This window comes from Alternaria incomplexa, assembly GCF_024043165.1.
Source record: "Alternaria incomplexa strain BMP 0042 chromosome Unknown scaffold_2, whole genome shotgun sequence".
NCBI lineage: Eukaryota > Fungi > Ascomycota > Dothideomycetes > Pleosporales > Pleosporaceae > Alternaria > Alternaria incomplexa.
The window spans coordinates 2,141,919-2,165,471 of NW_026249851.1; the positions used below are offsets into that span (position 1 = coordinate 2,141,919).

The following is a 23,553-nucleotide window of genomic DNA, read 5'->3' on the forward strand; positions in this document are numbered from 1 at the left end:
TCTGGATCCTGCACTGAACCGCGGAGGTGCATCGCGCCAGTCTAGCCTCCTCCGAACCCAAGGACGGGACAATAGCCAGTCTGGATCACCGGTACAAAGCTCGTGGCGTTTTGGAGCGACTGTCGAAGAGGAAGGTCTTTTTAGCCAGCGAACGCCTTGGTTCTGAGGTGTAAACTCGCCCGGGCGAGCAAAGACGACCTTCAACATCTCAATTCTTTCATTGCATCCTCCATCGTTGAACAGGTGCGCTGCATATATCGATGTCGCTTGCCCCGCCTCTCAGGGTCCAACAAGTTAGTCGTGCCAGATCCTTGCCTGCGATTGGCTCGTGCCTGAAGATGGCTACCGAAACCCCCTCCACCCAACCTCTTCTACGCATCTCTTCCGACTCGGAATCCTCTTTCGATGCAAAAGCACCTCATGTTTCTTTGCGCGAACTAGAAGATGGTAACGGCTCCATCTTTGCTTCGGACGAGGAGGAGATAGTATCGCGACCTGGGTTCTGGCGCCGGCTAAGAATGAGCATTCGAAGGCGGAATGCAAAGTTGCGGGTCGACGAGGACTGTGGACGTGTGAGGCTACCGGATGAAAAGACGCAGTCGAAGAAGTATCGAGTGAAGAGGAAATATGCAGCTAGAGCCTGTGTTATAATACCATTGCTGGTATTCATCTTCTTGTAAGTGCCTGTCAGACCTTAGCTTCCGCGCGTTCCGGCGGCAACCCTCTCATTCGACAGTTCCCTGCCCTACATGCAGCTGTCATCCTGTCATGATCTGGAGAAAGAATAACAAGTATACTGACTCTATTAGTGGTGTTCTTCATCTTGTCAACGTATTCCTGGGCTATGTGCCTACCTTCCTGGATGATTATGTAGTCTCGTCGTTCGACTCGAGTGTGTTAGACAAGACGCAACTGTTGGACATAACACGCGACGTAACTCCGGTCCCTTGCCACTCGCACAATGATTACTGGCGCCGAGTACCACTATACGACGCCTTACGCTGGGGTTGCACAGGCGTCGAAGCAGATGTTTGGCTCTTCGACGAGGAGTTGTATGTTGGTCACAGCACCAACGCCCTGACGCAAGATGGCACCTTTACGTCCATGTACGTCGACCCATTGGTCAAGATGCTAGACCACAAGAACGAGCTCGGAGACTTTGCGACATCATCGAACGTCAAGAACGGCATCTTCGACACCGAGCCTGCGCAGACTCTGGTCCTACTAGTCGACTTCAAGAATAACGGCCACGATATTTTCCCTGTAGTATCTCAACAGCTCAATGCGCTCCGCGAAAAGGGCTACCTTACCTACTTTAACGGCAACACCACCATCGAAGGCGCCATCACCGTCGTAGCAACAGGCAACGCCCCCTTCGACCTCATCACCGCAAACTCAACCTACCGCGACATCTTCTTCGACGCTCCCTTGGACAAGCTCGATGAAGGTTCAGTCACCACTCGCGGCGGTCAGGGCACAGTCGGCACAACACCCACCTCCCATTTCGACAGCACAAACTCGTACTACGCATCTGTCAACTTTGGCCACTCAGTCGGCACACTTTGGTTCGGTCGCATCACCGAAGCTCAGCGCCTCAAGATCCGTGCCCAGATCCAGAGCGCAAAAGAGAGGGGACTGAAGTCGCGGTACTGGAGCGCGCCCAAGTTTCCTATCGGGTTGAGGAATAGGGTGTGGAAGATGCTGGTCGAAGAGGGTGTAGGATATCTGAATGGCGATGATCTGCAGGGTATGACAAGGTTGGATTGGGGGGTTAAGAGACACTGGGGTTTGATCGGTTGATCGAAACCATCGATCCTTAAGAGGAAAGAGAAGATGAAGATACGATTTTACGTGGCATGTATGGCGTTCTAAAGGAGTTTGTTCTTGTGGAGGACATGGCATTACAGTTCTCGGTGGCATTAGTTGAAGATACCCGATAGATGAGATTACAATCAACCATCTTTCTCATACTTCCATGACATCATCTTCATGCAGCACGTCTTTCCCGGCGACCGTCAGTCATCAGCGTATCGACCTGCATGAACGGGAACAGTGTAATCAGAAGTCATATATACATAATCTCAATCCAATAAGACAAATAAGGGAGTAGCGAAGTCATCATCAACATCAACAAAGAAGCTTCTTTTCCGCTTCACGAAACGCCAACAGCGCCATACAGTCTATACCCAACACGAAGGCCGTCGTCATCCAGTCATTCCTACATCTAGAACATACTCCAGCCCTTCTTCCTCCGCTCATCCCTATCGTCTCGGCGTCCCATCATGCGCTTCTCTCTTTGCTCGAGTTGGCGCAGACCCTCCATCTCCTTGAGTACGTGTTCGAGAAGGTCCTTGCGGCGCACGACGTCGAGGTGGCGTTTTATCTTGGGGTCTTCTTTGGCGAAACGGTCGATTTCTTCTTGGGAGAGGCCGCGGCCTAGACGGGCGTCGAGTTCACGTGGGAACTAGAAGGTGTTAGCGGAAGTTGTGTGGGTAAGAAGAGGGGTAGTGGCTTACAATGTAGTAGAATTTGCTTAGCAGCTCCGCGTCAAGGAACAGATCAGCAGTTGTTGTAAGCTTGTCTGCGACGGCGTCGAGGAAGACTTCTGGGCAGTGGTATTTGTTCTTCTTGCTGGCGCATTGCTTGCTCTTGATGGCGAGGAGGCGTAGTTTGAGCACGTCGATACGGTCGCGGAGGAAGACAGCTTCCCGGCCTACAGCATTGTTAGTGTTGAATTCGGGTGAGCAAGATCTGCATAAGAGAATTGGACTTACCCTTAGCAAGGAGTGCAGAGCTGAAGCCGCCGGCACCGCCAACTCCGTCACCTTCAAGAACGACTTGTCCGCTTCGTACGCGGTCAATGAACGACATTACGTCCCTGACTCGCTTGCGGCCACCAACTTGTTCTTCAAGCTGCTTTACGGCAGCCTCGACGACCTTCAGCTCGTCCTTGAGCACAGCTGTGACATTTTCCCGACCCTTTGCCCATTCGTTGTCCTCGACTTCGATGCGGTATTTGTAGGGCTTGATGCAGATCTCCAACTCGTCGGAGATGTCGTAGGAAAGGTCTTTGAGGATGGAAGTGGAAGCGTCGGTAATGGCTTGTCGGGCGAAGGGGTGGGCGGCGAAGCGAGAGTTTGTGATGAGGCGGTCGATGTGTGCTTGGAGCGCACTTGCGACAACGTTGGTGGCTAGACGTCCGACACCCAATTTTGTAAGTGCAGCACTGGAGCTGTCGAGCTTGATCTGCCATATTTGATCTTCGCCATCGATATCAGCTTTGGCAAGGTTCGTAAGAGGGTCGGTCTCAGGGAAGGGAACGCTGAGGTCGTCGAAAGGTCTGTTCCAGTAGCGCTGTGCAAGCAGGTTGAGTACCTGCTGGTCGAGCTCGTGCTTGAGTAAGTCACGAACTTGTTGTCGACCGAACTGCTCAGTAAAGCCACGGAAGGAGTGCTTGAAACCATCTAATGATTCCGCAAGGTATGACTCTGCGCTGATAGGTCGCTCGTTGTATTGGACCTTGTATTCATATCGGGCATCTTCGAGCTCCCTTTGGATAGCCTCGCTTGTAGTTTTGAGGCTGCCAGCCATTGTCTGTTCGAGCACATGCATGAGCTTCTTCTTGAGGTTCTGCGTTCCGACGGCGAGCTCTGATCCTTCTGAAAACTCGGGATGCGAAGAGAAGTACGCTTTTTCGTTCTTTGTAATCGCATTGGTGATGTTGCCGTTGCCACGGCTGAAGAGCTTAGAGCCACCAGCACCAGGTGGTACCCGACACACGACACCGACGTATCCCAGGCGCAGAGCATACTTCTGATCGCTGAGAAGGCTGGCACCGCGTTCAGCATCCACAAGGTCCATCTTTGTAATGACACCAATAGTCCTCTCACCTCGAGGGTCCATACGTCGGGACGCTCGCAGCGCGGTGCTGTTGGCCAGATCCACGTCGGCGGCGGAGATGGCGAGGATGACATTGGGTGCCTTGATGTATTTCTCGCAAAGCTGCGAGATCTTTTCCTTCAGCTGCGGGGGCTGGTCTCGGCCAACAACCTGGATGTAGCCGGGCAGGTCTATCAGGGAGAGATCGGGGACATTTGGCGAGTAGATGCGCAGTTGGATAGGGTCATCGGAGACGCAGTCGCTCGCTGGTACAGCCAGGTTCAGGTCTGTCAACGTCTTCTGCACCTGGCTGAAATCTGTGACCTTTCCCAAACCGAGAGCAGGGAATTCGCAGTACTCTGCGTGCGCATCTGGTGTGTTGACGAGTGTGAGCTCAATGGGTCGTCGCGTGACCATGTTGTGTCCTTTCGGCAGGAACTCATGGCCTACGATGGCTTCCAAGACCGAACTCTTTCCGGACGATTGCGATCCGATGACAACGATGGAGGGCAACGTGAGCGAATCAGACTGTCCAACAGTCTGCAGAAGCCCGCGTATCTCAATCATCTTCTTGGTGAGCATCATCATCTGCTCGTCTCGTGCGATCTTCTCCGCCTGTGGCCTGTCCTCGTCGTCTTCCTGAGCATATCCGAATGCCGCCGCTGTTGATGCACCGGCAGCAGCAGATCCAGCACCGCTCTGCTTGGGTTCTTCCGGGCCTCTGCCGCCACCGTTACTGCCACCACCACCAGATTCGTCCTTGGCGAGTAGTCGCTGTAGCCATTCCGGGTATTGTACGCCCTCAAATTCGTCCTTGGTCGACTTGAAGCCCTTTTCTAGCTGGTCGAAGAAGCCATTTGCCGTGCTGAGTGCGCCGCCCGCAAATTCGGTCGCGCCGTCTTTAGTTCGGTGGAAGAGATCGAGTGCGAATGTTCCCGCCTCTACTTAAGGTTAGCTAGGATTACTATGATAGACTGCATGTACATACGGCCAGCTTGGTACTGGATATATGAGACGCCTGCAACAACAGCCCCTCCTGCAGCAGCGCCGACGGTCGCAAACTTCCCCACGAGCTTCGGTATGACGCGCGCAAAGGAGATGGAGCGTGTAGCGGGGATATTGTGCAGCGAGTAGCTACCCAGCGGCCATGGTCGTCGCTTCACCAGGCGTAGGCCGGCTTGATTGCGGAGGAGGCCACCGGCGGGCAGCGAGTGCGTCGTGTAGAAGCGCGGAGTGAGCAGCGGTGAGCGGCGTGCGATGGTGGAAAGGCGGCCCGCGACGAGCCTGCCGCTCATATTGACGACAAAGAGACCACGACAGGTCGGTGGTAGGGCATAGGGTCAGGTAGGGGACGTGGGTGCGCGGCTGGACGAGCGTTCAGGTGCGGCTATGCACGTCACCCATCGACTTTTGGGACGCCGGGTGCTTGGGCCTTCAACACGCCGCGTGGGGCTGCGAGTCGCTCGACGAACAACATTAAGACACGACATCCAACCAGTTCTGCTTTTCTATTTATCTGCGTGGTCTCGGGTATCTTCGCATTCTAGCTTCACTTCAAACACAAAATTGCCCTTTCCCCAAATGCCTCCAACAGCGACCCTTCCTCCTTGATCATGTCTCTCAGCCAGTTCCTCGAGCCTTCAACTTCTCTGCTGGCGAACTTGACCAGGACGAAGCCTCTCACGTTCGCAGCACTCCATATCAGCCCGTCTGCCTTTTCTCTCTGCTGCCTCTCATACCGCCTCTGCTCATGCGCTTGAAGCTCTGGCTGCACCGCGTCGCCCCAGTTCCTCCCACCAATACGCGGTAGTGCCTCGAACTCATCCAAGAAGAACTTTGACAGCGACGAAAAGATGGGACCACGAACGATCAAGGTGCCGAAGACAGAATAGCTGTCCATACGTGATGAGAGTAGCAGCCCTGTCTTCCCATGCTTGTCTAGAATGAGGTTGTCCCGTAGAAGCAGTCTCCTTTTGCCGGCATCGTCTACGGTCCAGACCTCGTTGCGGCTCTTGTATTCGTAAATGTCCCAATTCTCTCCCCGTGCCGAACGGCCGCTTGTGACCCAGTCGCAGACACACAGATTACCTTGCTCTTTCTCCAAGTGATAGATCTGGGACTGGGAAAAGGCCGTGTTGGCAAAAGGCTGCACTGGATCGGGGAGATAGACCAAGGCGGAATTGTTCTTGAGATGTATGTTCATATGTTGTCGTGAGACTAGCTCTGGAGTAGGGGTCTTGAAGATCTTGGTCGACCCTTGCGTCAACAGTATCAGCCGTGTACTGCTGTCTAGTCTAATTTCCAGGTCTATGCTGTCTCCAGCTACGATGCCTCCACCATAGGTCAACAGAAACACTGTATGAATGAGACAGGGGGTGACTGCTGCTGTGGCGTCCTCTGCTTCTCTGCCATAATTGGGTGGTGCCAGGGGATCCGGGGCGACTAGCTTGAGTGGGTATTGATATGACACAGTTCGAAGGACAGGCGTATCCGGGGGAAGAATTTCGAGGATTATGGATCCATGGCCAGGTTTTGATGCTGATGTACCGAAGGGAGAGATGAAGGACATGTCGGAGTGCTATTAGTGCTTGTAAAAGATCATCTTTTACTCAAGTCGGCCCTGAACATGTGTATTGATTTGGCTAGGGTTTGTGCGGAGATGCATCCAGATCTTGAGTAGCACCAGTATGTGCGCCTGAAAGAGCAGCGGCTTCTTCTGGACGATGGATTGGCGACTGTCAGATAAGTGAGTGCACTTGCCTGCGTGCCTGCCTATTCGATTAGCGCGAGCGCGGACCAAGCCGCCAAGGCGCGACGCGGGGCAGGTTTCTTCCTCTCTTAGTCACTTTTCTGCAGCTCCCAACCCCACCTAAACGCTGCCAAAGTATTTACCGATTCGACAACTTTTTGCACGCGTTCGAAACTCGACATCGACAACTTCTGCAAACTACTCCAAGCGCGCGCTGGGAATTTTTGGTATCCTGGATACACCGACTTCTGCGCCCAGAGGTGATCCACAACAGCGGCAGCCACTCATAGTGCGATCTCACCCAGCATCCTCCCGCGGTGCGCGTTCGAATCGCCGCATCGCCACTTTTGACATGCCTTAAGCGCCTGTCATCGCAATCCCAATCACACTACCGGAGTTGAAAGGGGACGGGTGGTAGCAACATGGCGTCAGGTTTTGACAAGCTGTTGGAATTTCTGCTGTCAGAAATTGCACTTCGCGGCATTCAAGGTATGCATGACTCGTTGCGCGTGTAGTCGTTGCTTCCTCGCGCACTGGCCTTCGTCTGAGCGACTCGATACCTCTATTCCTCCATGAGCTACAACGCCAGACTGTTTGGAAGGGGGAGTGTCGCGTTCGCTTCACCTTGATCGCTAGTTTCCCTTTGCTTCAGCCTTTTTGTCATTCACTCCATCGTCTCATATACTGACATGTCATAGGTGCTACTAGCGCAGACTTCCGTCACTTCGTTGAGACTTTCTACAAACAAGGCGTCGATAACGGCGGATCCAAGTCCGACGATGGAGATAGCCGTCTTCCGTCGGCTGGACTTGGCCGCACGTTCTATGAGCGTCTGTGGCAATGGCTCACTGATCATCCTGATATCCGCATAGTCTACCAACAGGAAGTTCGTCAATACACTCTCTCAGAGTTCGAGGCGGCTGAGCTACACGAGACTGGTACCATCGGCGAGACACCCGCAACAGGTTTACTTCAATCATCCGACGATCCCATCAAAGCAGTAGAGCAGCCTTCCAAATCTCTCTTTGCTTTGCGGGACTCTCTGCGCCAACACATCCTCAGAGATCAACATTACCCGCAAGACCTCTCCACTCGGTCGCCCGAAACTCCCACCCATCCAAAATTGTCACGACCGCGACGTAACCTGCCAGATGGACCGCATCGTACCACAGCAGTCTTCGACGATCCCAGCCCTGACATCACTGCCCCTCGTTTGTATGCTAGTCAGAGCAGAGTATGGCAGGCGTTGACAGGCCACGGTATCGACTTGAAGAAGGTCCCTGCCATGGAATTTGTCTTGCTCTCTCTCATTGCTGCCCGCGGATCGGCAGGCATCACACAGCCCGAACTGATCAACGTCAGTGGCCAGGATAAGAGGTCTGTTCCGCATAGGACGGATGAGTTAGCTCGCAAGAACTACATCAGCAAGATTTCTGTACAATCCAACAAGATGCGCACCAGCCTCTGTATTCACAACAAATTTGTCTCTCAGAACACCTTCATCGAGTCTAGTGCCGTTGAGGACGTGTATCAGGAGGACGGTACGTTTGTGGTCCGGAACTTTGCTCAACTCCTGTACGACAAAGTTGGCCAAGGTGGCATCGTTCCCACGCGATCTATTAGGGAGAAGCTGGTAAGTGTACGGCCTTTATAATCATGTGTCGCGTTCTAACATTACTAGGGTGTCCCAATGTCATCCTGGAACAAGCGCGCCACCCAGGGTGCAATTATCCGACTGGATCAAACAGGAATGATCAAGCGACGTAGAGTTCGTAAGAAGAAGTCTGCCGACGCTTGGATCACATGCATTCAGGTCATGCGCGCGCCACAGGACGAAGACGTCAGGAACCTTGGCTTCCGTCGAACAGCTCCTATCACGACGGATGCGAAGGGCGAGCTACGCGATGAGGATGTCGATGGCGACTCGTTGTTGAACGATCTCAATGACGACATGCCAGACGATCCAGATGCCAATGTCAGCGACCGAGCTAATGCTCAGCCTGCTCCTGATCAAGCTGTCAGCATTCCCCCGCAATGGACGCCTGACCGCTTTCTTCCGAACATGATCTTCAATGCTGCTGCACTGGCTGGTGCGCAGGGTTGGGACGCTGAGGTTCTACGCAACCGGATTGTCGGGCCCTTTTGGAGACGGCCCATTGAATCGTATTTCACCCGTGTGACCAATGACTGGGAGAAGACACAGCCTTTCCATCTGCGGCATTTGGCTGTCATACGAGATGCTGGTAATACCAAAGCAAAGAAGTTCGTTCACTACCTCTATCGCACGTACGAGAATTTCCAGAAAGCCGTCGATGACGAGATCGCTGTCTGGGAAGGTGTTTCGGTGCCTGGAAAATCTGCGAAGAGCTCTACGAGCGAGGTGTCCCTCAACGCGTGGGGTTTCCCAACCGTCAGCGCCAAAGACTTAGTTCGAAAGACTGGTGCAGCAACACTATCTGAAGCTGGTCTGGCCATTGTGAAACCTCGCAAGAACGGCCCGCGTTGGGACAACGGTGTCGCAGAGCAGATCGGCTATCAGAAGCACTCGAGTTCAATGCTGAAACCTACAACATCGGATACAGCAGGTCGGTCCAAGAAACAGAAAGCCGTCAAAGTCAAGCCCGCCAGGGTACCAAAGGCTGCTAAACCTTCTAAGACGCCTTCAACCATCTCGCTCACTCCCGAGCAGAAGACTCAGCTGGGACTGCATCGCCATGCTCGCCTGAGCAGACATGTTCAAAACCAAATTCTTGCTCATCGCGAAAAGACCGGTGATCCGTCAGCAATACCTGACAGCATTGAGCACGATTCGGCAAAACGTCCACTAGCTCAGCCGTTAATGACAGCAGAAGAGCGGATAGCGAAGGGTATAGCACCAAAAGGGCGCATGCCAATGGGCGTGGAGAACGCAATTCGAAAGGAACGCGGTTTGCCTGTGGTGGTGAAGAAGGTGAAGAAACGGACGACGAAGTCGGCAACCGAGCCTACAGTTCTCAGTAACAAGCAAAGGATAGCTATGGGTTGGTCGTGTCAGGGTCGGATCCCAGACGATATCATTGATGGTCTACGCCAGGAGCGCAAAGACGGCATTCCTTTGGAAAACTCGAACATCATTGCTATCTGGGACGCCGAGATGAAGGACAGGGCGAGGAGAAAGAAGGAAGAGGGCGCAGGATCCACCAAAAAGCAAGCCTCGCCCTGCAGGGACAAAGATATCGATGTCTCTATGGAGAACCCCGAGGCTGACTATGTGCCTGGACCTACTCTCACGGAGCCGGGGACTGGTCACGTCTCGCCCGAGCCCGTTACCGGAAAGCGGAAGGCGAAGGACGTGGTCGCTACCCCAAGAACGTCGAAGAGACGCCTCACCAAAACTACAGTTTCACAGAGGTCAGAATCCAGGACTGTGGCATCGATGTCGCCCTCGCCCACTGATGTTGGAAGTCCGTCCGGAAACGCAGCTTCCCCTGTTCGTCCTGATGATCATTCGGGCCAGTCAACTACAGTACATATCGCCCGGCCTTTGACGAAAACATACGTTCCGCTCGACGCCTCCAAACTGGACGCTCGAGCACGGGGTGTGGTTGATCAATACGACAAGCGATGCTCCCCGGGTCTATTTCTCAACCCTCATATGAAGCAGAAGGTTGCGCGAGGTCGACCACGCAAGGCCTTGATGGCCACCTTCAAGCTACCGCATCTAGCCGATCTCGACTGGTTTATAACAGAATCGGAGCAGGAGCAAGGCGCAATTCAAGCTGAACGTTCTCAAACACCCCAGTCTAGGCAGACCAGTGTTACCCAGCGAGATGGAGCGACGATTCAACCACCACAAGGCACTCTGGTCGAAACTGTATCAGAACCGCATATTGAGGCGCCACTCGCTCATCTGGAGACCATCCCGCAAAACTTGACCCCGGCTCAAACACGTTCACCCTCTCCAACGCAACCGCAGTCACCGATCGAGATACAGACGCAAAAAGATGTTCTGAGCCATGGGGAGTCATCTGTCTCCACTAGACAGTCGGTCCTACTTGATAGCGAGCCGTCACAAGACAGCAATGAAGTCAACAAAGAAGAAGCGACATCGTCTGTACCAGACGCAATGGTCATTAGAAGCAACGACGTTGTCCCCGGTATAACTACAGGCTCCGCCAGTGTTGAAGAGCCTAGCGATGTTTCTCCCAAGCCGGCACGGAAACAACTGCCCCAGACAATCGTACCAGCACCTCGTATGGTGGGCGGCTGGGCCGCCATCAATGCAACCGAGCGCGCCCGTATGACGCCGTATCAGAGCCCTTATGCCACCAGCCCAAGTCCGGTAGCCCAGTCGTCGCCAGCTCCCGTTTCCGAAGCCAATTCTGGTGCTCCTCCGCCTAATGCGGTTCACAGCGCTATCGTCGAGACCCCAGTACCGACTATCCCGGGCACCAAACCAAGGAAAGGACAACGTGGTGGCATTGCAGGAACCCAACGCACATTGAGGCAGAACCTCATTCTCGAGATCATCAAGATGTGCGGCGGTGTTTTCCCAGGCGGCGGTGAAATGCCACGACCGTTTCTCACGCTTTGGGAAGAGCGGCACCCGAACATCCCGAAGCCTTCTCCTAGCACCATTACCGAGACGCTCAGGAACATGTCTGTAGACCCGAAGTTCGGATTGAAACATTGGAATTTTGCCTCGCAACACCAGAACATGCCAGGGACTGCCGTTCGCAGGATGTATACATGGGCACATCTGAACGAAAGGAGCCCGGAAGTCCTCAAGTTGGCGCATAACATGGCTCAATATTCCCAAGTCAAAGATTACAATGCCCGTAGGTCAGAGAAATCACTCCTGTATTACCCAAAGGAGATTCGTGATCTGATTGGCGAGGTCGTGTCGCACCAACCGATTGAGCCCGCTCCCAAGGACGAGAGCATTATCCTCAACCAATTGAATCCTGAACTCGAGAGGCAGATTACCGAAGCTAAGCTTCGAAAGCGCAGCGTGTGGTCGAAGCAGAAGAGGCTGGAAGCCAAAGCCCGCAAGGCTCAGAACGCTCAAGTAGAACAAGCGTCTTCTAAACAGCTCGCGGACGGCAGCGGCGCACCGCGCACGAAGCGGGCACGACTGGCTAGTTTGAACGACAAGAGCAGGAATTTGCGTCGAGCTCCTTTGTATACCACCAACATGGGAGCTTTCGACGAAGACTCCGACGATATGGCAGATGATGAAGTTGCTGCTGCCACGGCCGCGAAGTCCGGGCCGATAACGCTCATTTGGACGCGTCCCATCGTTGCACCGGTTCCGGAACGTGAGCACCAGTCTGATGAGGAGCCGCCTGAAGACGATGAGAGCGATGAGGAAATGCCTGATCTGGTCACGCAACAGGCGCCCAACAACGCTGTCAGTGAGCGTGACCTACCGCCCGTGGAACAGCCCGTCGTGGAGGATTCTACTGGAGGGGTGACAGCGGACGAACCTGATTCCACTGGAGCCGACAAGGTTGCTTCTTTGGCTTCTAGTGAGCAGGCTACAGACGGACCTGCTAATGTGAAGAAGAGCAAGAAGCGTGTCCGGATTGCAGCTCCGCGCGACCAGTCCTCGAGGAAGAGGGTTCGGATCTCTCTAGCAACATCTACATCTGCACAAGATGCAGCAACCACCGTCCACTCCAGCACGGACGATGAAGCGCGGTCCGGCTCGGAGGGCGAAGATGAGCCTGAAGACAGCGACGACGCTGTGCCGTCCAACGCGAAGAAGCCAAGGATGAGGAACTTTGGTGGACGGCAGCGAGGCAGGCCAGGCCCTACTCCCACTCTGCTGGAACGCCTTACTGGTCTGACAGGTGATCCGAGCGATCCGATCTACCAACCTCCTCAGCGTGCACCGAGGCCTGGAAGAGCAGTGCAGACATGGCGCGAGCGCAAGAGGACACGTATTAACCGGTTTAAAGAGGAACGACATTATGCCCGGGCTGCTGATACGCTGGACGACTTCAAGAAGCTTTTCTACACCTTCGTTGTGGTCTCTTCGCTATCTGGGGATGATCAGCAAATCGATTGGTGCCTTTTCATGAACGTACATACTGGCGACAGGTTCTTCGACATGGCCAAGGCCAAGAAGCTTTGGAGCTGGATGCAGATGCACATGGCTGAGCAAATCCGTAAGCTCACCACAACATTCCAGTCACTTTACTTGGAAGCGTATGAGACCGGCAAAGTTGCTTCTATCGAGGATCCCGAGACGCACGACTGGGCAGGCCTCATACAATGGGCTATGCGGAAGTGTGCCTATCCCGATCTTCCTCTTCCCATCTTGAGGCAAGCGCTGCAGCAGTTTGATGTCGATGAGTCAAACTACGAGATCATGGATCGGGTATTGTGGTACAAAGCTGCAACTGCAGATCGGACGAGGACAATGCTTCAACTGCAACAGTCTTTCACCGCTCCTCTCCATCGATCGCGAAAGGCAACCTGGTCCTCCGACGACAAGCTTCTCAAGGCACGCTCATGGATCCGTGCAAACACGGCTACCCCACAAGCACTCTACAACGCAAACTTGGCTCACGAAAAGTTCAAGGATCTCGGCGAGACTGTACTTGTCAACGTCGTAGGTGATCTCGTGGACAAGCAGCATATCAGGATGCGCAAGCTCAAGCGTCTCTTGCCCGGCCGTAACTACAACTTTACGCAAGCTCTAGCGAAGAAGTATACACGCCTGTTCCAGCTCGACGACTTCATGAACGCCGTGGCAATTAAGAAAAAGATGGATGCTGCGTTTGCCGATGAGGATGCAGGGTTCTACAACATGTCGCGTTGCGAAGACGACGGTGCCTTTGCGGCTATTATGACTATGGTGAACGAGGGTATCGTCAAGCTTGTACCTCAGCTACCACCAGTCAACAGCGACTTCGACGCCGCACTTCCGAAACTGTCCAAGTGGGGTTTCTGCGAAGGCGGTTATAACCACCGCGCGATTGACCGTGCTCGGTTGTTCTGGGATATCCACGTTGTGCCGACAGCAAGCTATAAGTTCGGCAACCCACTACAGCCGTTGACGACACCACCGTCACCCATGAATGATGCCGAACCCACAGTTTGGTCAGCCTTGCCCGAGCCGCCTCTGCCTGGCAAAAACGATTCTGGCGCGCTACTACCCATTTGGAGCAGTATCGACGGCCAATCCGTGACGTGGCCGTGGTGGTACCGGGTCTTGAACTTGGTGCTGCAGCCTTTGATTTTCTTGGCTGGTGCGACTGCTACCGACATCCACTCTCATTGTCCTGAACATACTACCGAGCTCTTCGAGGTTGAACATGTTCTAGACTGGCTCCAGTCCGTCAATGCAGTCAAGAAGACGATTGGTGGCGGCTACATTACCCTGCCAGGTTTCTGGGCTGCATTTGGCGACCATCTGCGCGACACGGAAGGTGACTGGTTTGGCGAGCACGTCAAGCGCAAGGCGAAGAACCACGAGAAGCAGCGATGGCGCGTCGATTACAACTTGAGGCTCTCGACACTACAGGCGCGCAAGGCCGTAGGTACTGACGCGACTCCTGTTGACGAAGAAGGCGCTGCGAGTGTTCAAGATGTCGGCCCTCTGGAGACGAGTACTAGTCGCGAGATCCTCAAGAACCCGAAACAACAGTACCGGATCATGCACCGCGCCCTGAACTCTGAAAAGTCTCATGCAGAGGAGAACGGATCGGATCCTAGACCCGCTTCCCGCTCTGCGACTCCACAAATTGGGCAAGAGCCCGTTGCAGACCCGGCGGCAAGCGGCACACACACTCCCGCGGCAATCAACAAGCCAAGTGAGGACGTGGAGATGGTGGATGCTGACGTGGACGCCGAAGGAGAGGAGGATATCGACGCTGAAGGAGAGATTGATGACGACATGTATCGAACATGTACGTACGGTACGGGTGGTGGATGATGCATATGAGGCGGTGTGGGTGGGCGGTGAAGTTGTTTTTTCCAAAAGTTTGTCCTTTTTACATGCATAGCGAGGCGCGTACTGTGGGATGATACCACGATCTGAGAAGAGAGGCGTCAATGCCAAAGATTCTGTACAACAGTCGGAAACGTATGAGTAATGCGCGATGCGGTAGTAGCAATAAGTCTTCGCAAAGATGTTTTCCAAATGTGCAATGTGACGATGCGCAGCGCGAAATGTTTGATGGCTGGTCATGCAATGTTCCTGGCCTTCGGCGGGCAGGTGCTTCGATGGTGAGGAGGGTTGCCGCTGCAGCCGCCACCGCACATGTCCGCGCGCGCAAACTTCAACGCGCGATCAAAGAGACAAACACCATCACCGCCTCGGAGAACACCGCATAGTCGTCAAGCTGAAGTTAAATACCGCCGAACCGTCTCTATGCGATCTTTCTTTCTCTAACTCAAGACATCCGTTCCTTTTGGGTGTTCATCCGCAAGCCCAGCAGGAACGACCGCCTTCGTATATACTTGGCTCTATCTTGCTCTTCGTATATACGCACAAGCGCAATCTCTTGTAACACCCTTCGCTCAGCCATGGTATGCTGCTCGGTCTTGATCGACATGTACTTCTATATATAGCAGACCGGGGTTATTCCACCGTAGGATCTCGTGCATTGCGAACCTTCTCTCTGGTATGCAAACTTCTCTCATCTAACGAGACTTTGGCACCGTACTCACTACTCTTAGGATGAAGAACGACTGCTAACTCGACTCGCGCTTGTCCAAATCATGCCGAGCCGAATTATTGCCGCATCCGCAAAAGATGGTCGGCTGGTCAACTCGACGACGCGAGTACACTGAAGGACTTTCTCACCAGGTGGGGGTGGAGCGGAAGACAGAATGCTAATATGCATTTGGGTGGACTGTCTATTTTGTATTGCCGCATGACCACGACCTTTTCTTTCCGCTCCCAAACCGTCCATGGCGGACGTGTGAGACAGGTGGCAACGATCTCGTCTATGACCAAAACCAGAAGAACCTTACGTGCTCGTCCCCTGGTTGCAGCTACATGTTGTAAGTTCCATTGGGCTCTGAGTAACTCATGTTGCTAACTGATGGTAGATATATACCTACACCTTTGCAGCCATGTGGAGCTTTGGCTGCGCCTGGATGTTCATGGTCAAGTGATTGCTGTCTTTGCGAGTCGACTCCTCGCTATATATATGCACTACGCATGGACACAGAGACCCTTGGTAAGATGGCTTGATCGATCGCATATCCAAGAACCTCATCAAAGCCAGCTTACTTTGCCATGAGACTCCTGGTCGCTTTCGGCAAAAAGACCCACAACCCAGCTGTCGGCAATCTGTCGGCAATGAGTGACAAAGAAGAGAGTGCGCCTCGCACTCGGACTGGGGATTGGTCGTGGTTCAGGCGAGCGGTGGCTGACGACAGCTCATGCTGAGAAGGACGACTCCGGTAACTAGGTGATGAAAAATATCACCGGGACCTCTCTCGTAGCATCAACTTCTATCGGTCACTTCCCTTGCCCATCCGCCCCAAGCTGCAAATTCCGGCAGGTCATACCAAAGCGACATACCATCGATCGCCTATCTACCAGAAGGAGAAGACATGAAGTATGTTCTTGTTCCAACTTTAGGAGACGCTGGTATCCGTACATCAAGGACATGGCTCGAACGCTCCAATCGCAAGTCCAAGGCGTACTCTGTCCGAGGTCGAGGTTTCGCACGTGCACTACGGATTCCAAGGGTTATTGCACGTACGCACACTTCATCTATATATATCTTAACGAGCCTGTTGTGCAGAGAGCGCATGCTACCATCAACGCGATGCTCAATCTGTAAACGGAGAAGCTGATCAAATGATATATAATTTTGTTCAGGCTGATTCTGGCTTGGGCAGTTTTCTTCATCACGATTGTAACAGTGTGGCGGCAGATGTCCTCGCAAAGCCTCACATGCACATCTGCTTGGATTTTGTGCAGCCCTTCGTACATCTCGAAGAAAAGAGCAGGAATTACTTATATACACGAGCAGACCCCTGCTTCGATATCATCCCCCTTCCGGAAGCATGGGAAAACGAGAAAGCTAGAAGCCACGGAACCATTGCCAGAGGTCTTCGATGGCAGACGTATGGACTACTGTGTCCGAAGCCGAGCTTTCGCAGTTGCACATACGGACACTTCATCTATATATAGCCCAATGATCCAGTCGCGCTGGAGTTTCAACATGGCCACGCTAGAGATCATTCATACCAATCTGGAGGATATCGCGGTATGGCTCAGGCCTTCGTAACTCCAAGCCGTCATGGATGAGTTAGGATCAACACGGCCTCAAATGTGTGAACGGAGAAGTGGATCAAAGAATGTATAATCGAAGAAAAAGAGTAGGAATTGCTTATATATACGATAGTGGAGGCCACACCCCGGTGCAGAAAGCAGAAGTGGAACAGGCACTGAGCCACTACATTGCCTAATGTTGTGCACTTTGCCTGACTTTAATGCCCTGCGCAACTTGTTTGCTTCGATATACCTGGCATAGACGCAGCATGGAGAAGATCGTGCAACATTAACCACCGCTACCACGAGCACCCGAACGCCGAAATGGGTCGAGGACGTAATGCTTCCAAAGAAGACTGGGACATAGAGCGGAGAAACGACGACGAAGACCTACATGGTGACGGACGTTGAGGCCACTTGTTACATCAAAGTCATGTCATTTTGCCCCTATGACCACGAAGAAGCCGCGAGCCAACGAAGAGAGCCGGTGACATTATTCTGGGGTACCTCGGATATGAGGTAACAATATATACAGAGAGACTGGGCGCCTTTATTGAGCTGCCAGATGCCAGTCCATTGAATTCCAACGATGAATACTCCAGCGATGATGGTAGCATGTCGGCTTCGGATTACGAACATACGGGCGAAGTCTACTGGTAATACGGATTGTGGAGAACTCCAGAATTCCATCGAAAAGGCTCTCGGGCAAGCTATTACGGATAAAGCAAGAATCAAATACGTATCATTCCCTCCGTGTTATGAGGAGGCGCATCGCGTCGTCATAGTCGAATATAGTTCACGCTAAACTAGCGTCTGTTGCGTGACGCGTCTGGGGGTGCCAACCTTCTCTATACTCACCCAGCCTCCCAATTCTCATTACCGTTGATTGCATCATAACACACTCAATAAATCTATCAAGAAACACGTCGATTACCGTCGGTGTGCATAATCTGATAGAGGCACTCCTGCTTGCTTGGAACAAGTACGCAGCGCCAACCTCACACTCAAACGAGTAAGCCCAATCATAGATCATGCGCGCGTTCGTCTATTAGACTACAGACTATCTAAGGAACAGCTTGCGCTTCGCATCAGCCACGGCTCTTGATGATGCTCGCAGCCTTTTCGCCGACAGCATACATTGTCGACTGGATGTGCTGGGAGGGAATAAGAGGGAGGATGGAAGCATCAACAATGGATAGTTTCTCGACGCCATAGAAGAGAAGCTCATCGGACACACAACCACCCATATCCTCAGGCAACATAGCACAGCTGCCAGAAGGATGCGAAAGTGTCGGCCAAATGCTTCCCTGCTCAATCATCTTGTTGATGATCTCATCATCGGTCGTGTATTGGGCTCCCGGCGTCGTCTCGACCGGGGTGTACTTCGCCAATTCTGGGCCCGCCCAAACCTTACGAATATAGCGGACGCACGCAGCAAGAACCGCTTTGTCGATGGGGTTGCTGAGTGCATTGTAGAAGATCTGTGGTGGTCCTTGAGGGTTGGTCGCGTTGATCATAATGGTTCCACGGGAAACCGGCTTCTCTAAGCCGACAAGCATGTAGCCACCTGAGGATGGGACGGGGTACTCTACTACAGCGGCCTTTTCGTTTTGGAATATGTCAGCGAGGACTTTGCGCTGTGCTGCGACACCCTTGAGCAGCTTCGCATTGTTCTTGTAGATCGATGGCAAATGCGCGTCATCCTCCTGGGCAAGCACCCGGTCCGCAATACTGTCGTAGTTCTCGGGATCCAATACCGGGAGCGGCATCATAGCTAGACTGTTGCCACGAGCCTGGGTCAGCGGTCCAGTCTTGTTGGCACGGTACTCTTCCCACGCTGAAGCATTGTAAGCGGGGTCTGTGGTCAGGGAGAACCCGTTCGGGGTGCTGCCACCAGTGACATTCCACCCAACGCCAGTATACGGATGGTCCTGGAAATTCGAACCCACGCCGTCATGTTCAAGCTTTACGGTGATGCCAGCAGCCTCGAGTGCAGCTTTTGGTCCGATGCCGCTGTTCTGGAGAAGCTTTGGTGTGTTTACGGCACCCTGGAAGCGAAAACAACAAGTCAGTATATGCGCAATTTTGCAGGCAGCTTGACATTCTACTTACCGCAGCTAAGATGACCTCTTGCTTCGCATAGTAGGTCTTTGTCGAGTTAGTCTTCTTGTCGGTGATCTTTACGCCCTTCGCCGTGAGGGTTCTATTGCCGTCGAACACGATTTCAGTCGCGAGACACTCCAGTATGACCTTCAAGTTCGACCGGCTCATGATCGGATCATAGTACGAGTTACGGGCGTGCGTTCTTTCGCCAGTCCTGGGGTTCATGGTGTTGGGGTACCATGAGGTACCATATGCCTCGCCGTTGTTTCCATCGCGAGCGGCATGCGCATTACCGGTGCCCTGGAAGGCGTCGAAAAAGTCAGTGATATCGGAGTATACTGTGTCTGTGACGCCGATCTTCAATGGACCTTTTCCGTAGCTGGAAATTACCAACGTTAAAAGCTGCTCACACGGCCAATATTTCGCTGACTTACGCCTCGGGGTCCCAAGTAATACCGACTTGATCAATAGTCTCCTGTGGAGCTGGGATGTACTCTGTTCCCATTTTGAAAAATGGATAGATCCCCTCCCATCCCCAACCCTTGTTGCCCAACGCCTCCCATGCATCGTAGTCTGCTGCTGATCCGCGGTCATATATCATTCCGTTGACGAGAGACCCGCCTCCGAGAATCCGCGCGACACGAGTGTTCCATGTCTTATTCCCGAGGAATGGTTCTGGCTGGCACACGTAGTCTGTCCACAGAAGAGAGGTATTGAGAGCATATGTGGCGCCATAAGGCATGCGGATGTTTGGGTTGTCGTCTGCTCTTCCGGCTTCAATGACAAGTACAGATTCTGTACGACCATCATGTCAGCTTTGTGTAACTCTGGATCGGTTGGTCAGTCTCACTGTTCTTGTCCTCGGTCAGACGATTGGCCACGACGAGACCGGTCACACCCCCTCCAACAATAACATAGTCGTAAGTTTCCTGGGCGGCTGACAACCCCAGCAAAGCAACGACGGCTAAGTTCCTAGGGTAAAGCATCCTGGCGAGCTGCTTCGAGGCGATACCACAAGAAGAGATTGACTTTGACGAGGGTGGAATACGCCAGGAGAGGAAGAAGGGGAGCTCTTGAGCTCTTAAACTCTCCACAAAGCCCCATATTAGCTCTTAGCATTTTTGCGGTACCTGAGCGTGCATGAGTTGTATGGATACACGAGTCGGTACATCGTTGTGGCTAAGGTCGGCAACAAAGCTCCGATACAGTTAGCAGTGAGCAGTAGATCTGGCCAACGGGTCCTGAATTCAGGCGGCATATCAGGTCCTTGCAATTGCATGGCGCAAGATTGAAGATTGATAGAAACAGCATGGCCCCGAGATTAGGCGATCTTGGCTAGACGGCTCGGCATTGTCCCGCATTCAGGAAGTCACCCCACCCACACCAACGCCGCTCCCCTGCCTAACTCTGATTCTTTCATACTGGAGGACACCTTCGAGCGCAGTCGATCCTAGTAAGCTTTGCTGACCGCTATAGGTTCTCGTTTGTCTTTTCAGGCTCTTCACGTGTGAGATTGATTTTCTTCTAACATCTTTACGGTTTTGCCGACTTCCGAGTGACGTTGGTGTGTTCAGGTTGGAAGCAGCGTTGTGGCGACTCCTAATATACCAGTAGCAGGAGCAGGGTCGTGGTTTACACATATTGCGGCGCCGCTGCTGCCAAGTCGGAAGGGTCCACCGTTGTGGACCGCCGGCTCTACGAGAACTTCTCTCACCCGTTACGCCCTGTGTTAACTCTATATGTGAGGGGTCTCTAACATCTTCCTCATCAAATGCCAACAGCTGTCAGCACACAATTTTAACCGGCTGGTTGATGCAAGTCACGAATCCTCTTTCGCCTGTTGGGCAGTCAGCATCGTCGCGGGATGGGACGGGACGGCGGGACCTTAATTGGCTCACCAGCCGACGCCCCGAGCCTCGCTTGCACGCTTGCGAAGTCTACGATGTCAAGGCATCCAACCAACGACAAGGGCTGTGTTCTGACCCTGGAGCACATGACAAGTATTGGTTGGCCGAAGCATGCCAAGGTGGCGTGGAACCACGCTTCAAGGTCTACTACAAACGTGAAGAGGAGAAACACGTACAGCACCATACAGCACACAAAAGGCGTATCTGCAGCCTCGTGGAACCGCCTTTGCGAACGGATCTTTCTTGCCATTGGAGCTATCATACCGATCTTGCAGCCTTCCAGCTTCCGCTTACACCCGATGGAGTGACGAAGCCCAAGAGATGACAGCCACACGGGCACGGTTCATACCCAGTTCTGTGGCTCTTAGCATGCATAGCTATCACATTTATTTGTAACGTGCGCCTCGAAGGATTGCAAGATGCCAGACCAACCCATGCGTCCCAACACGATCGTATCCAGATTCGTGTATTGTTGGGTTGGCATAGTCAGCATTAAGACTGATGGTTGGATGGCTGGCCAGCAGCAAGCAACTGACTTCAAGTATGCTGCGGCTTACTATATCTTGGAGCGCATGCTGGTACCATCATGTCTGTTGTGTGTAGAGATCTCATGCCCATCATCACAACCTCAAGCCTGAGCCTCTTGCATAGATGACGAGGGAATTAGTGATGCCGCACAAGTGCATGAATAGTATAGTCCTTACGACATCTTGGCCCTAGACTGGAGACTGTGGAGGAGCTGGAAGCAGAGAGCGGAGTAGACGCTGGGGTTCCCTGCTACTAATGGCAGATAATGAAACGCCATGCTCGCGTGAGCTATTCCGAAGAGATCCCCAGCCGATAAGATGAACGGGGCGTTCCAGCGGCCCTCCCGAGATCCTGGGGTACCCAATAGGTTCAGGTGGGCGAACGGCTGGAATAAAGAGTGCCATCCTGCGCACGTTGCCGACTGATGTCGCTTCTCCTTCCCTTCGGGTTCGTACTGCATCTACGCAATATCGGCATCTGCAATGGCACCAACCGAGCAGCAAGAATGGCCAAACCGCGCGCCCGTCTTCTTAATTCCTTCGACTATCTTGTGCGTATTGAGTACTGCGGTACTCGTATGGCGACTTGTGTATAGTATCAGGGCTAAGCGAAAGCTTGTACTTCACGATTACCTTCTCATCATTGCAGCAGTTCGTCAGACCAGTAGCTTTTTCAAGAAGGCAAGATTATGCTGACTAGTCTGGGCCCAGATGCTAAACGTCGCAGCGTCGGGAATCCGCTTTAAAACATGTCGGCATGGTCTGGGTCGTCATATTCGGGATCCTAGCATCATGATGCCCTACGACATGCTGAACTACATGTACTACCTCTGGATCACGCAGATCCTAAACCTTATTGCAGTCGCAACGCTAAAGTACTCGATTTGTGGCTATCTTCTAGCCCTTAAATTCTCAAGAGTGTACCTCACGGTGGTGTGGGCTTCGATCCTGATGGTCACTACGTTCAATCTGATTTTGCCCATCATGGGCTGCTTTTGCAGTACACCGTTCGAGGCAAATTGGAACAAAACCGTGGAAGGGAAGTGCTTCATAAAGACCAGCTCGCCCCTCACGTACAGTCAGGTCCGTCCTCTAGATTTGCTTTGTTGCACGTAACTAGCTGATGACGAAACAGGGAGTTGCCAACTGTGTCACTGACGTGATTTACGTTGTTGCACCCATCATATACCTGTCCACCATCCAGTTACCAAGGCGTACTCAATGGGGTCTGCGCATCGTGTTCTGTCTTGGCCTGATGTACGTACCCTCCCAAATTTGAATTGATATCAACTGAGCCAGCCCATAGCGCGACCGCTTGTTCAGTTGCAAAGACCATTGAGCTTTCCGCGTTGATGAAGACAGCCGATCCAACATGGGACGGTGTCAATCTCGCCATCTGGTCCGCATCAGAACTCTCGGTCGGTATCCTTGTCGCGTCACTACCCGCACTCCGAAAGCAATTCGATGGCTTCTTCCGCCGCATTCTCTCGTCGACCTTTCTGGGAATGGGATCCAAGACGGGGTCTGGTAGCAACGAGATACCACTGTATAACGTCGAACCACCCCTTACCGTCGGCAGCCGACCAACGGGAGGTCGTTCGCGATTCCAAAGAAACGATCTCGATGATGGAGATAGTGAGAAGTGCATACTGGCCGATTCAGAGCTGCCTGGAAAGCGCGAAATAACGAGAACGATCGTACATGAGATACGTAGTGAGAATAGGAGCAACGTTCAGGCCCCGGATCGGGTGCACAACATGTACGGCCAGCTTCAGTGAGCCTCCCAGGCTTAGCTGTCTATCCGTAGCGTTTCAAGAGTATCCATTGTTGAGTAATCGGAAAATTGTCACTAATGCGCGTCGGTGGCCGTGGCAGTATTGCGATAGTTTGAGTAACCTCGCGAAGGAGTGACATTATGACCGAAATTCGACAGATAGGTCTAGGTGGATGTTACGCTGTAGTGCGGGCGATCTTCACGTCGCGCAGTGCAGCACACACGATTGAAGGAGATGTTGACATCCATGACGTCATCCACGGCGACCTCAGGGTCCCGACCGTCGTATTCTGGCCAGCATCGGACAGCGGGGAGGTGCGAGGATAGCGATTAAACAGGCCCTTGTGTGTGTTAAGATATGCACGTAGCGACATAAGTGGTAACGCAGCCTTGTT

The 23,553-nt window shown here is 53.0% G+C and overlaps 6 protein-coding genes across 6 annotated transcripts; 3 read left to right on the forward strand and 3 right to left on the reverse strand.

Moving 5' to 3' along the window:
- Nucleotides 1–768: 768 nt before the first annotated feature.
- Nucleotides 769–1,800, forward strand: J4E90_002224 (uncharacterized protein; the record flags this gene model as incomplete). Its single annotated transcript, XM_051431805.1, has 1 exon — nucleotides 769–1,800. The coding sequence occupies one exon, from the start codon at nucleotides 769–771 to the stop codon at nucleotides 1,798–1,800; it is 1,032 nt and encodes a 343-aa protein (XP_051294939.1).
- Nucleotides 1,801–2,224: 424 nt separating this feature from the next.
- J4E90_002225 (uncharacterized protein) lies at nucleotides 2,225–5,174 on the reverse strand (the record flags this gene model as incomplete). Its single annotated transcript, XM_051431806.1, has 4 exons — nucleotides 2,225–2,464; nucleotides 2,517–2,713; nucleotides 2,775–4,820; nucleotides 4,868–5,174. 4 exons carry the CDS (start codon nucleotides 5,172–5,174, stop codon nucleotides 2,225–2,227), a joined length of 2,790 nt encoding a protein of 929 aa, XP_051294940.1.
- A 254-nt stretch (nucleotides 5,175–5,428) lies between these two features.
- On the reverse strand, nucleotides 5,429–6,448 carry J4E90_002226 (uncharacterized protein; the record flags this gene model as incomplete). Its single annotated transcript, XM_051431807.1, has 1 exon — nucleotides 5,429–6,448. The coding sequence occupies one exon, from the start codon at nucleotides 6,446–6,448 to the stop codon at nucleotides 5,429–5,431; it is 1,020 nt and encodes a 339-aa protein (XP_051294941.1).
- Nucleotides 6,449–7,050: 602 nt separating this feature from the next.
- J4E90_002227 (uncharacterized protein) lies at nucleotides 7,051–14,549 on the forward strand (the record flags this gene model as incomplete). The annotated part of the gene is made up of 3 exons (XM_051431808.1): nucleotides 7,051–7,117; nucleotides 7,327–8,261; nucleotides 8,310–14,549. 3 exons carry the CDS (start codon nucleotides 7,051–7,053, stop codon nucleotides 14,547–14,549), a joined length of 7,242 nt encoding a protein of 2,413 aa, XP_051294942.1.
- A 3,386-nt stretch (nucleotides 14,550–17,935) lies between these two features.
- J4E90_002228 (uncharacterized protein) lies at nucleotides 17,936–19,936 on the reverse strand (the record flags this gene model as incomplete). Its single annotated transcript, XM_051431809.1, has 4 exons — nucleotides 17,936–18,895; nucleotides 18,960–19,329; nucleotides 19,385–19,745; nucleotides 19,801–19,936. The coding sequence occupies 4 exons, from the start codon at nucleotides 19,934–19,936 to the stop codon at nucleotides 17,936–17,938; spliced, it is 1,827 nt and encodes a 608-aa protein (XP_051294943.1).
- Nucleotides 19,937–22,368: 2,432 nt separating this feature from the next.
- On the forward strand, nucleotides 22,369–23,162 carry J4E90_002229 (uncharacterized protein; the record flags this gene model as incomplete). Its single annotated transcript, XM_051431810.1, has 2 exons — nucleotides 22,369–22,467; nucleotides 22,716–23,162. 2 exons carry the CDS (start codon nucleotides 22,369–22,371, stop codon nucleotides 23,160–23,162), a joined length of 546 nt encoding a protein of 181 aa, XP_051294944.1.
- Between the last annotated feature and the right edge of the window lie 391 nt (nucleotides 23,163–23,553).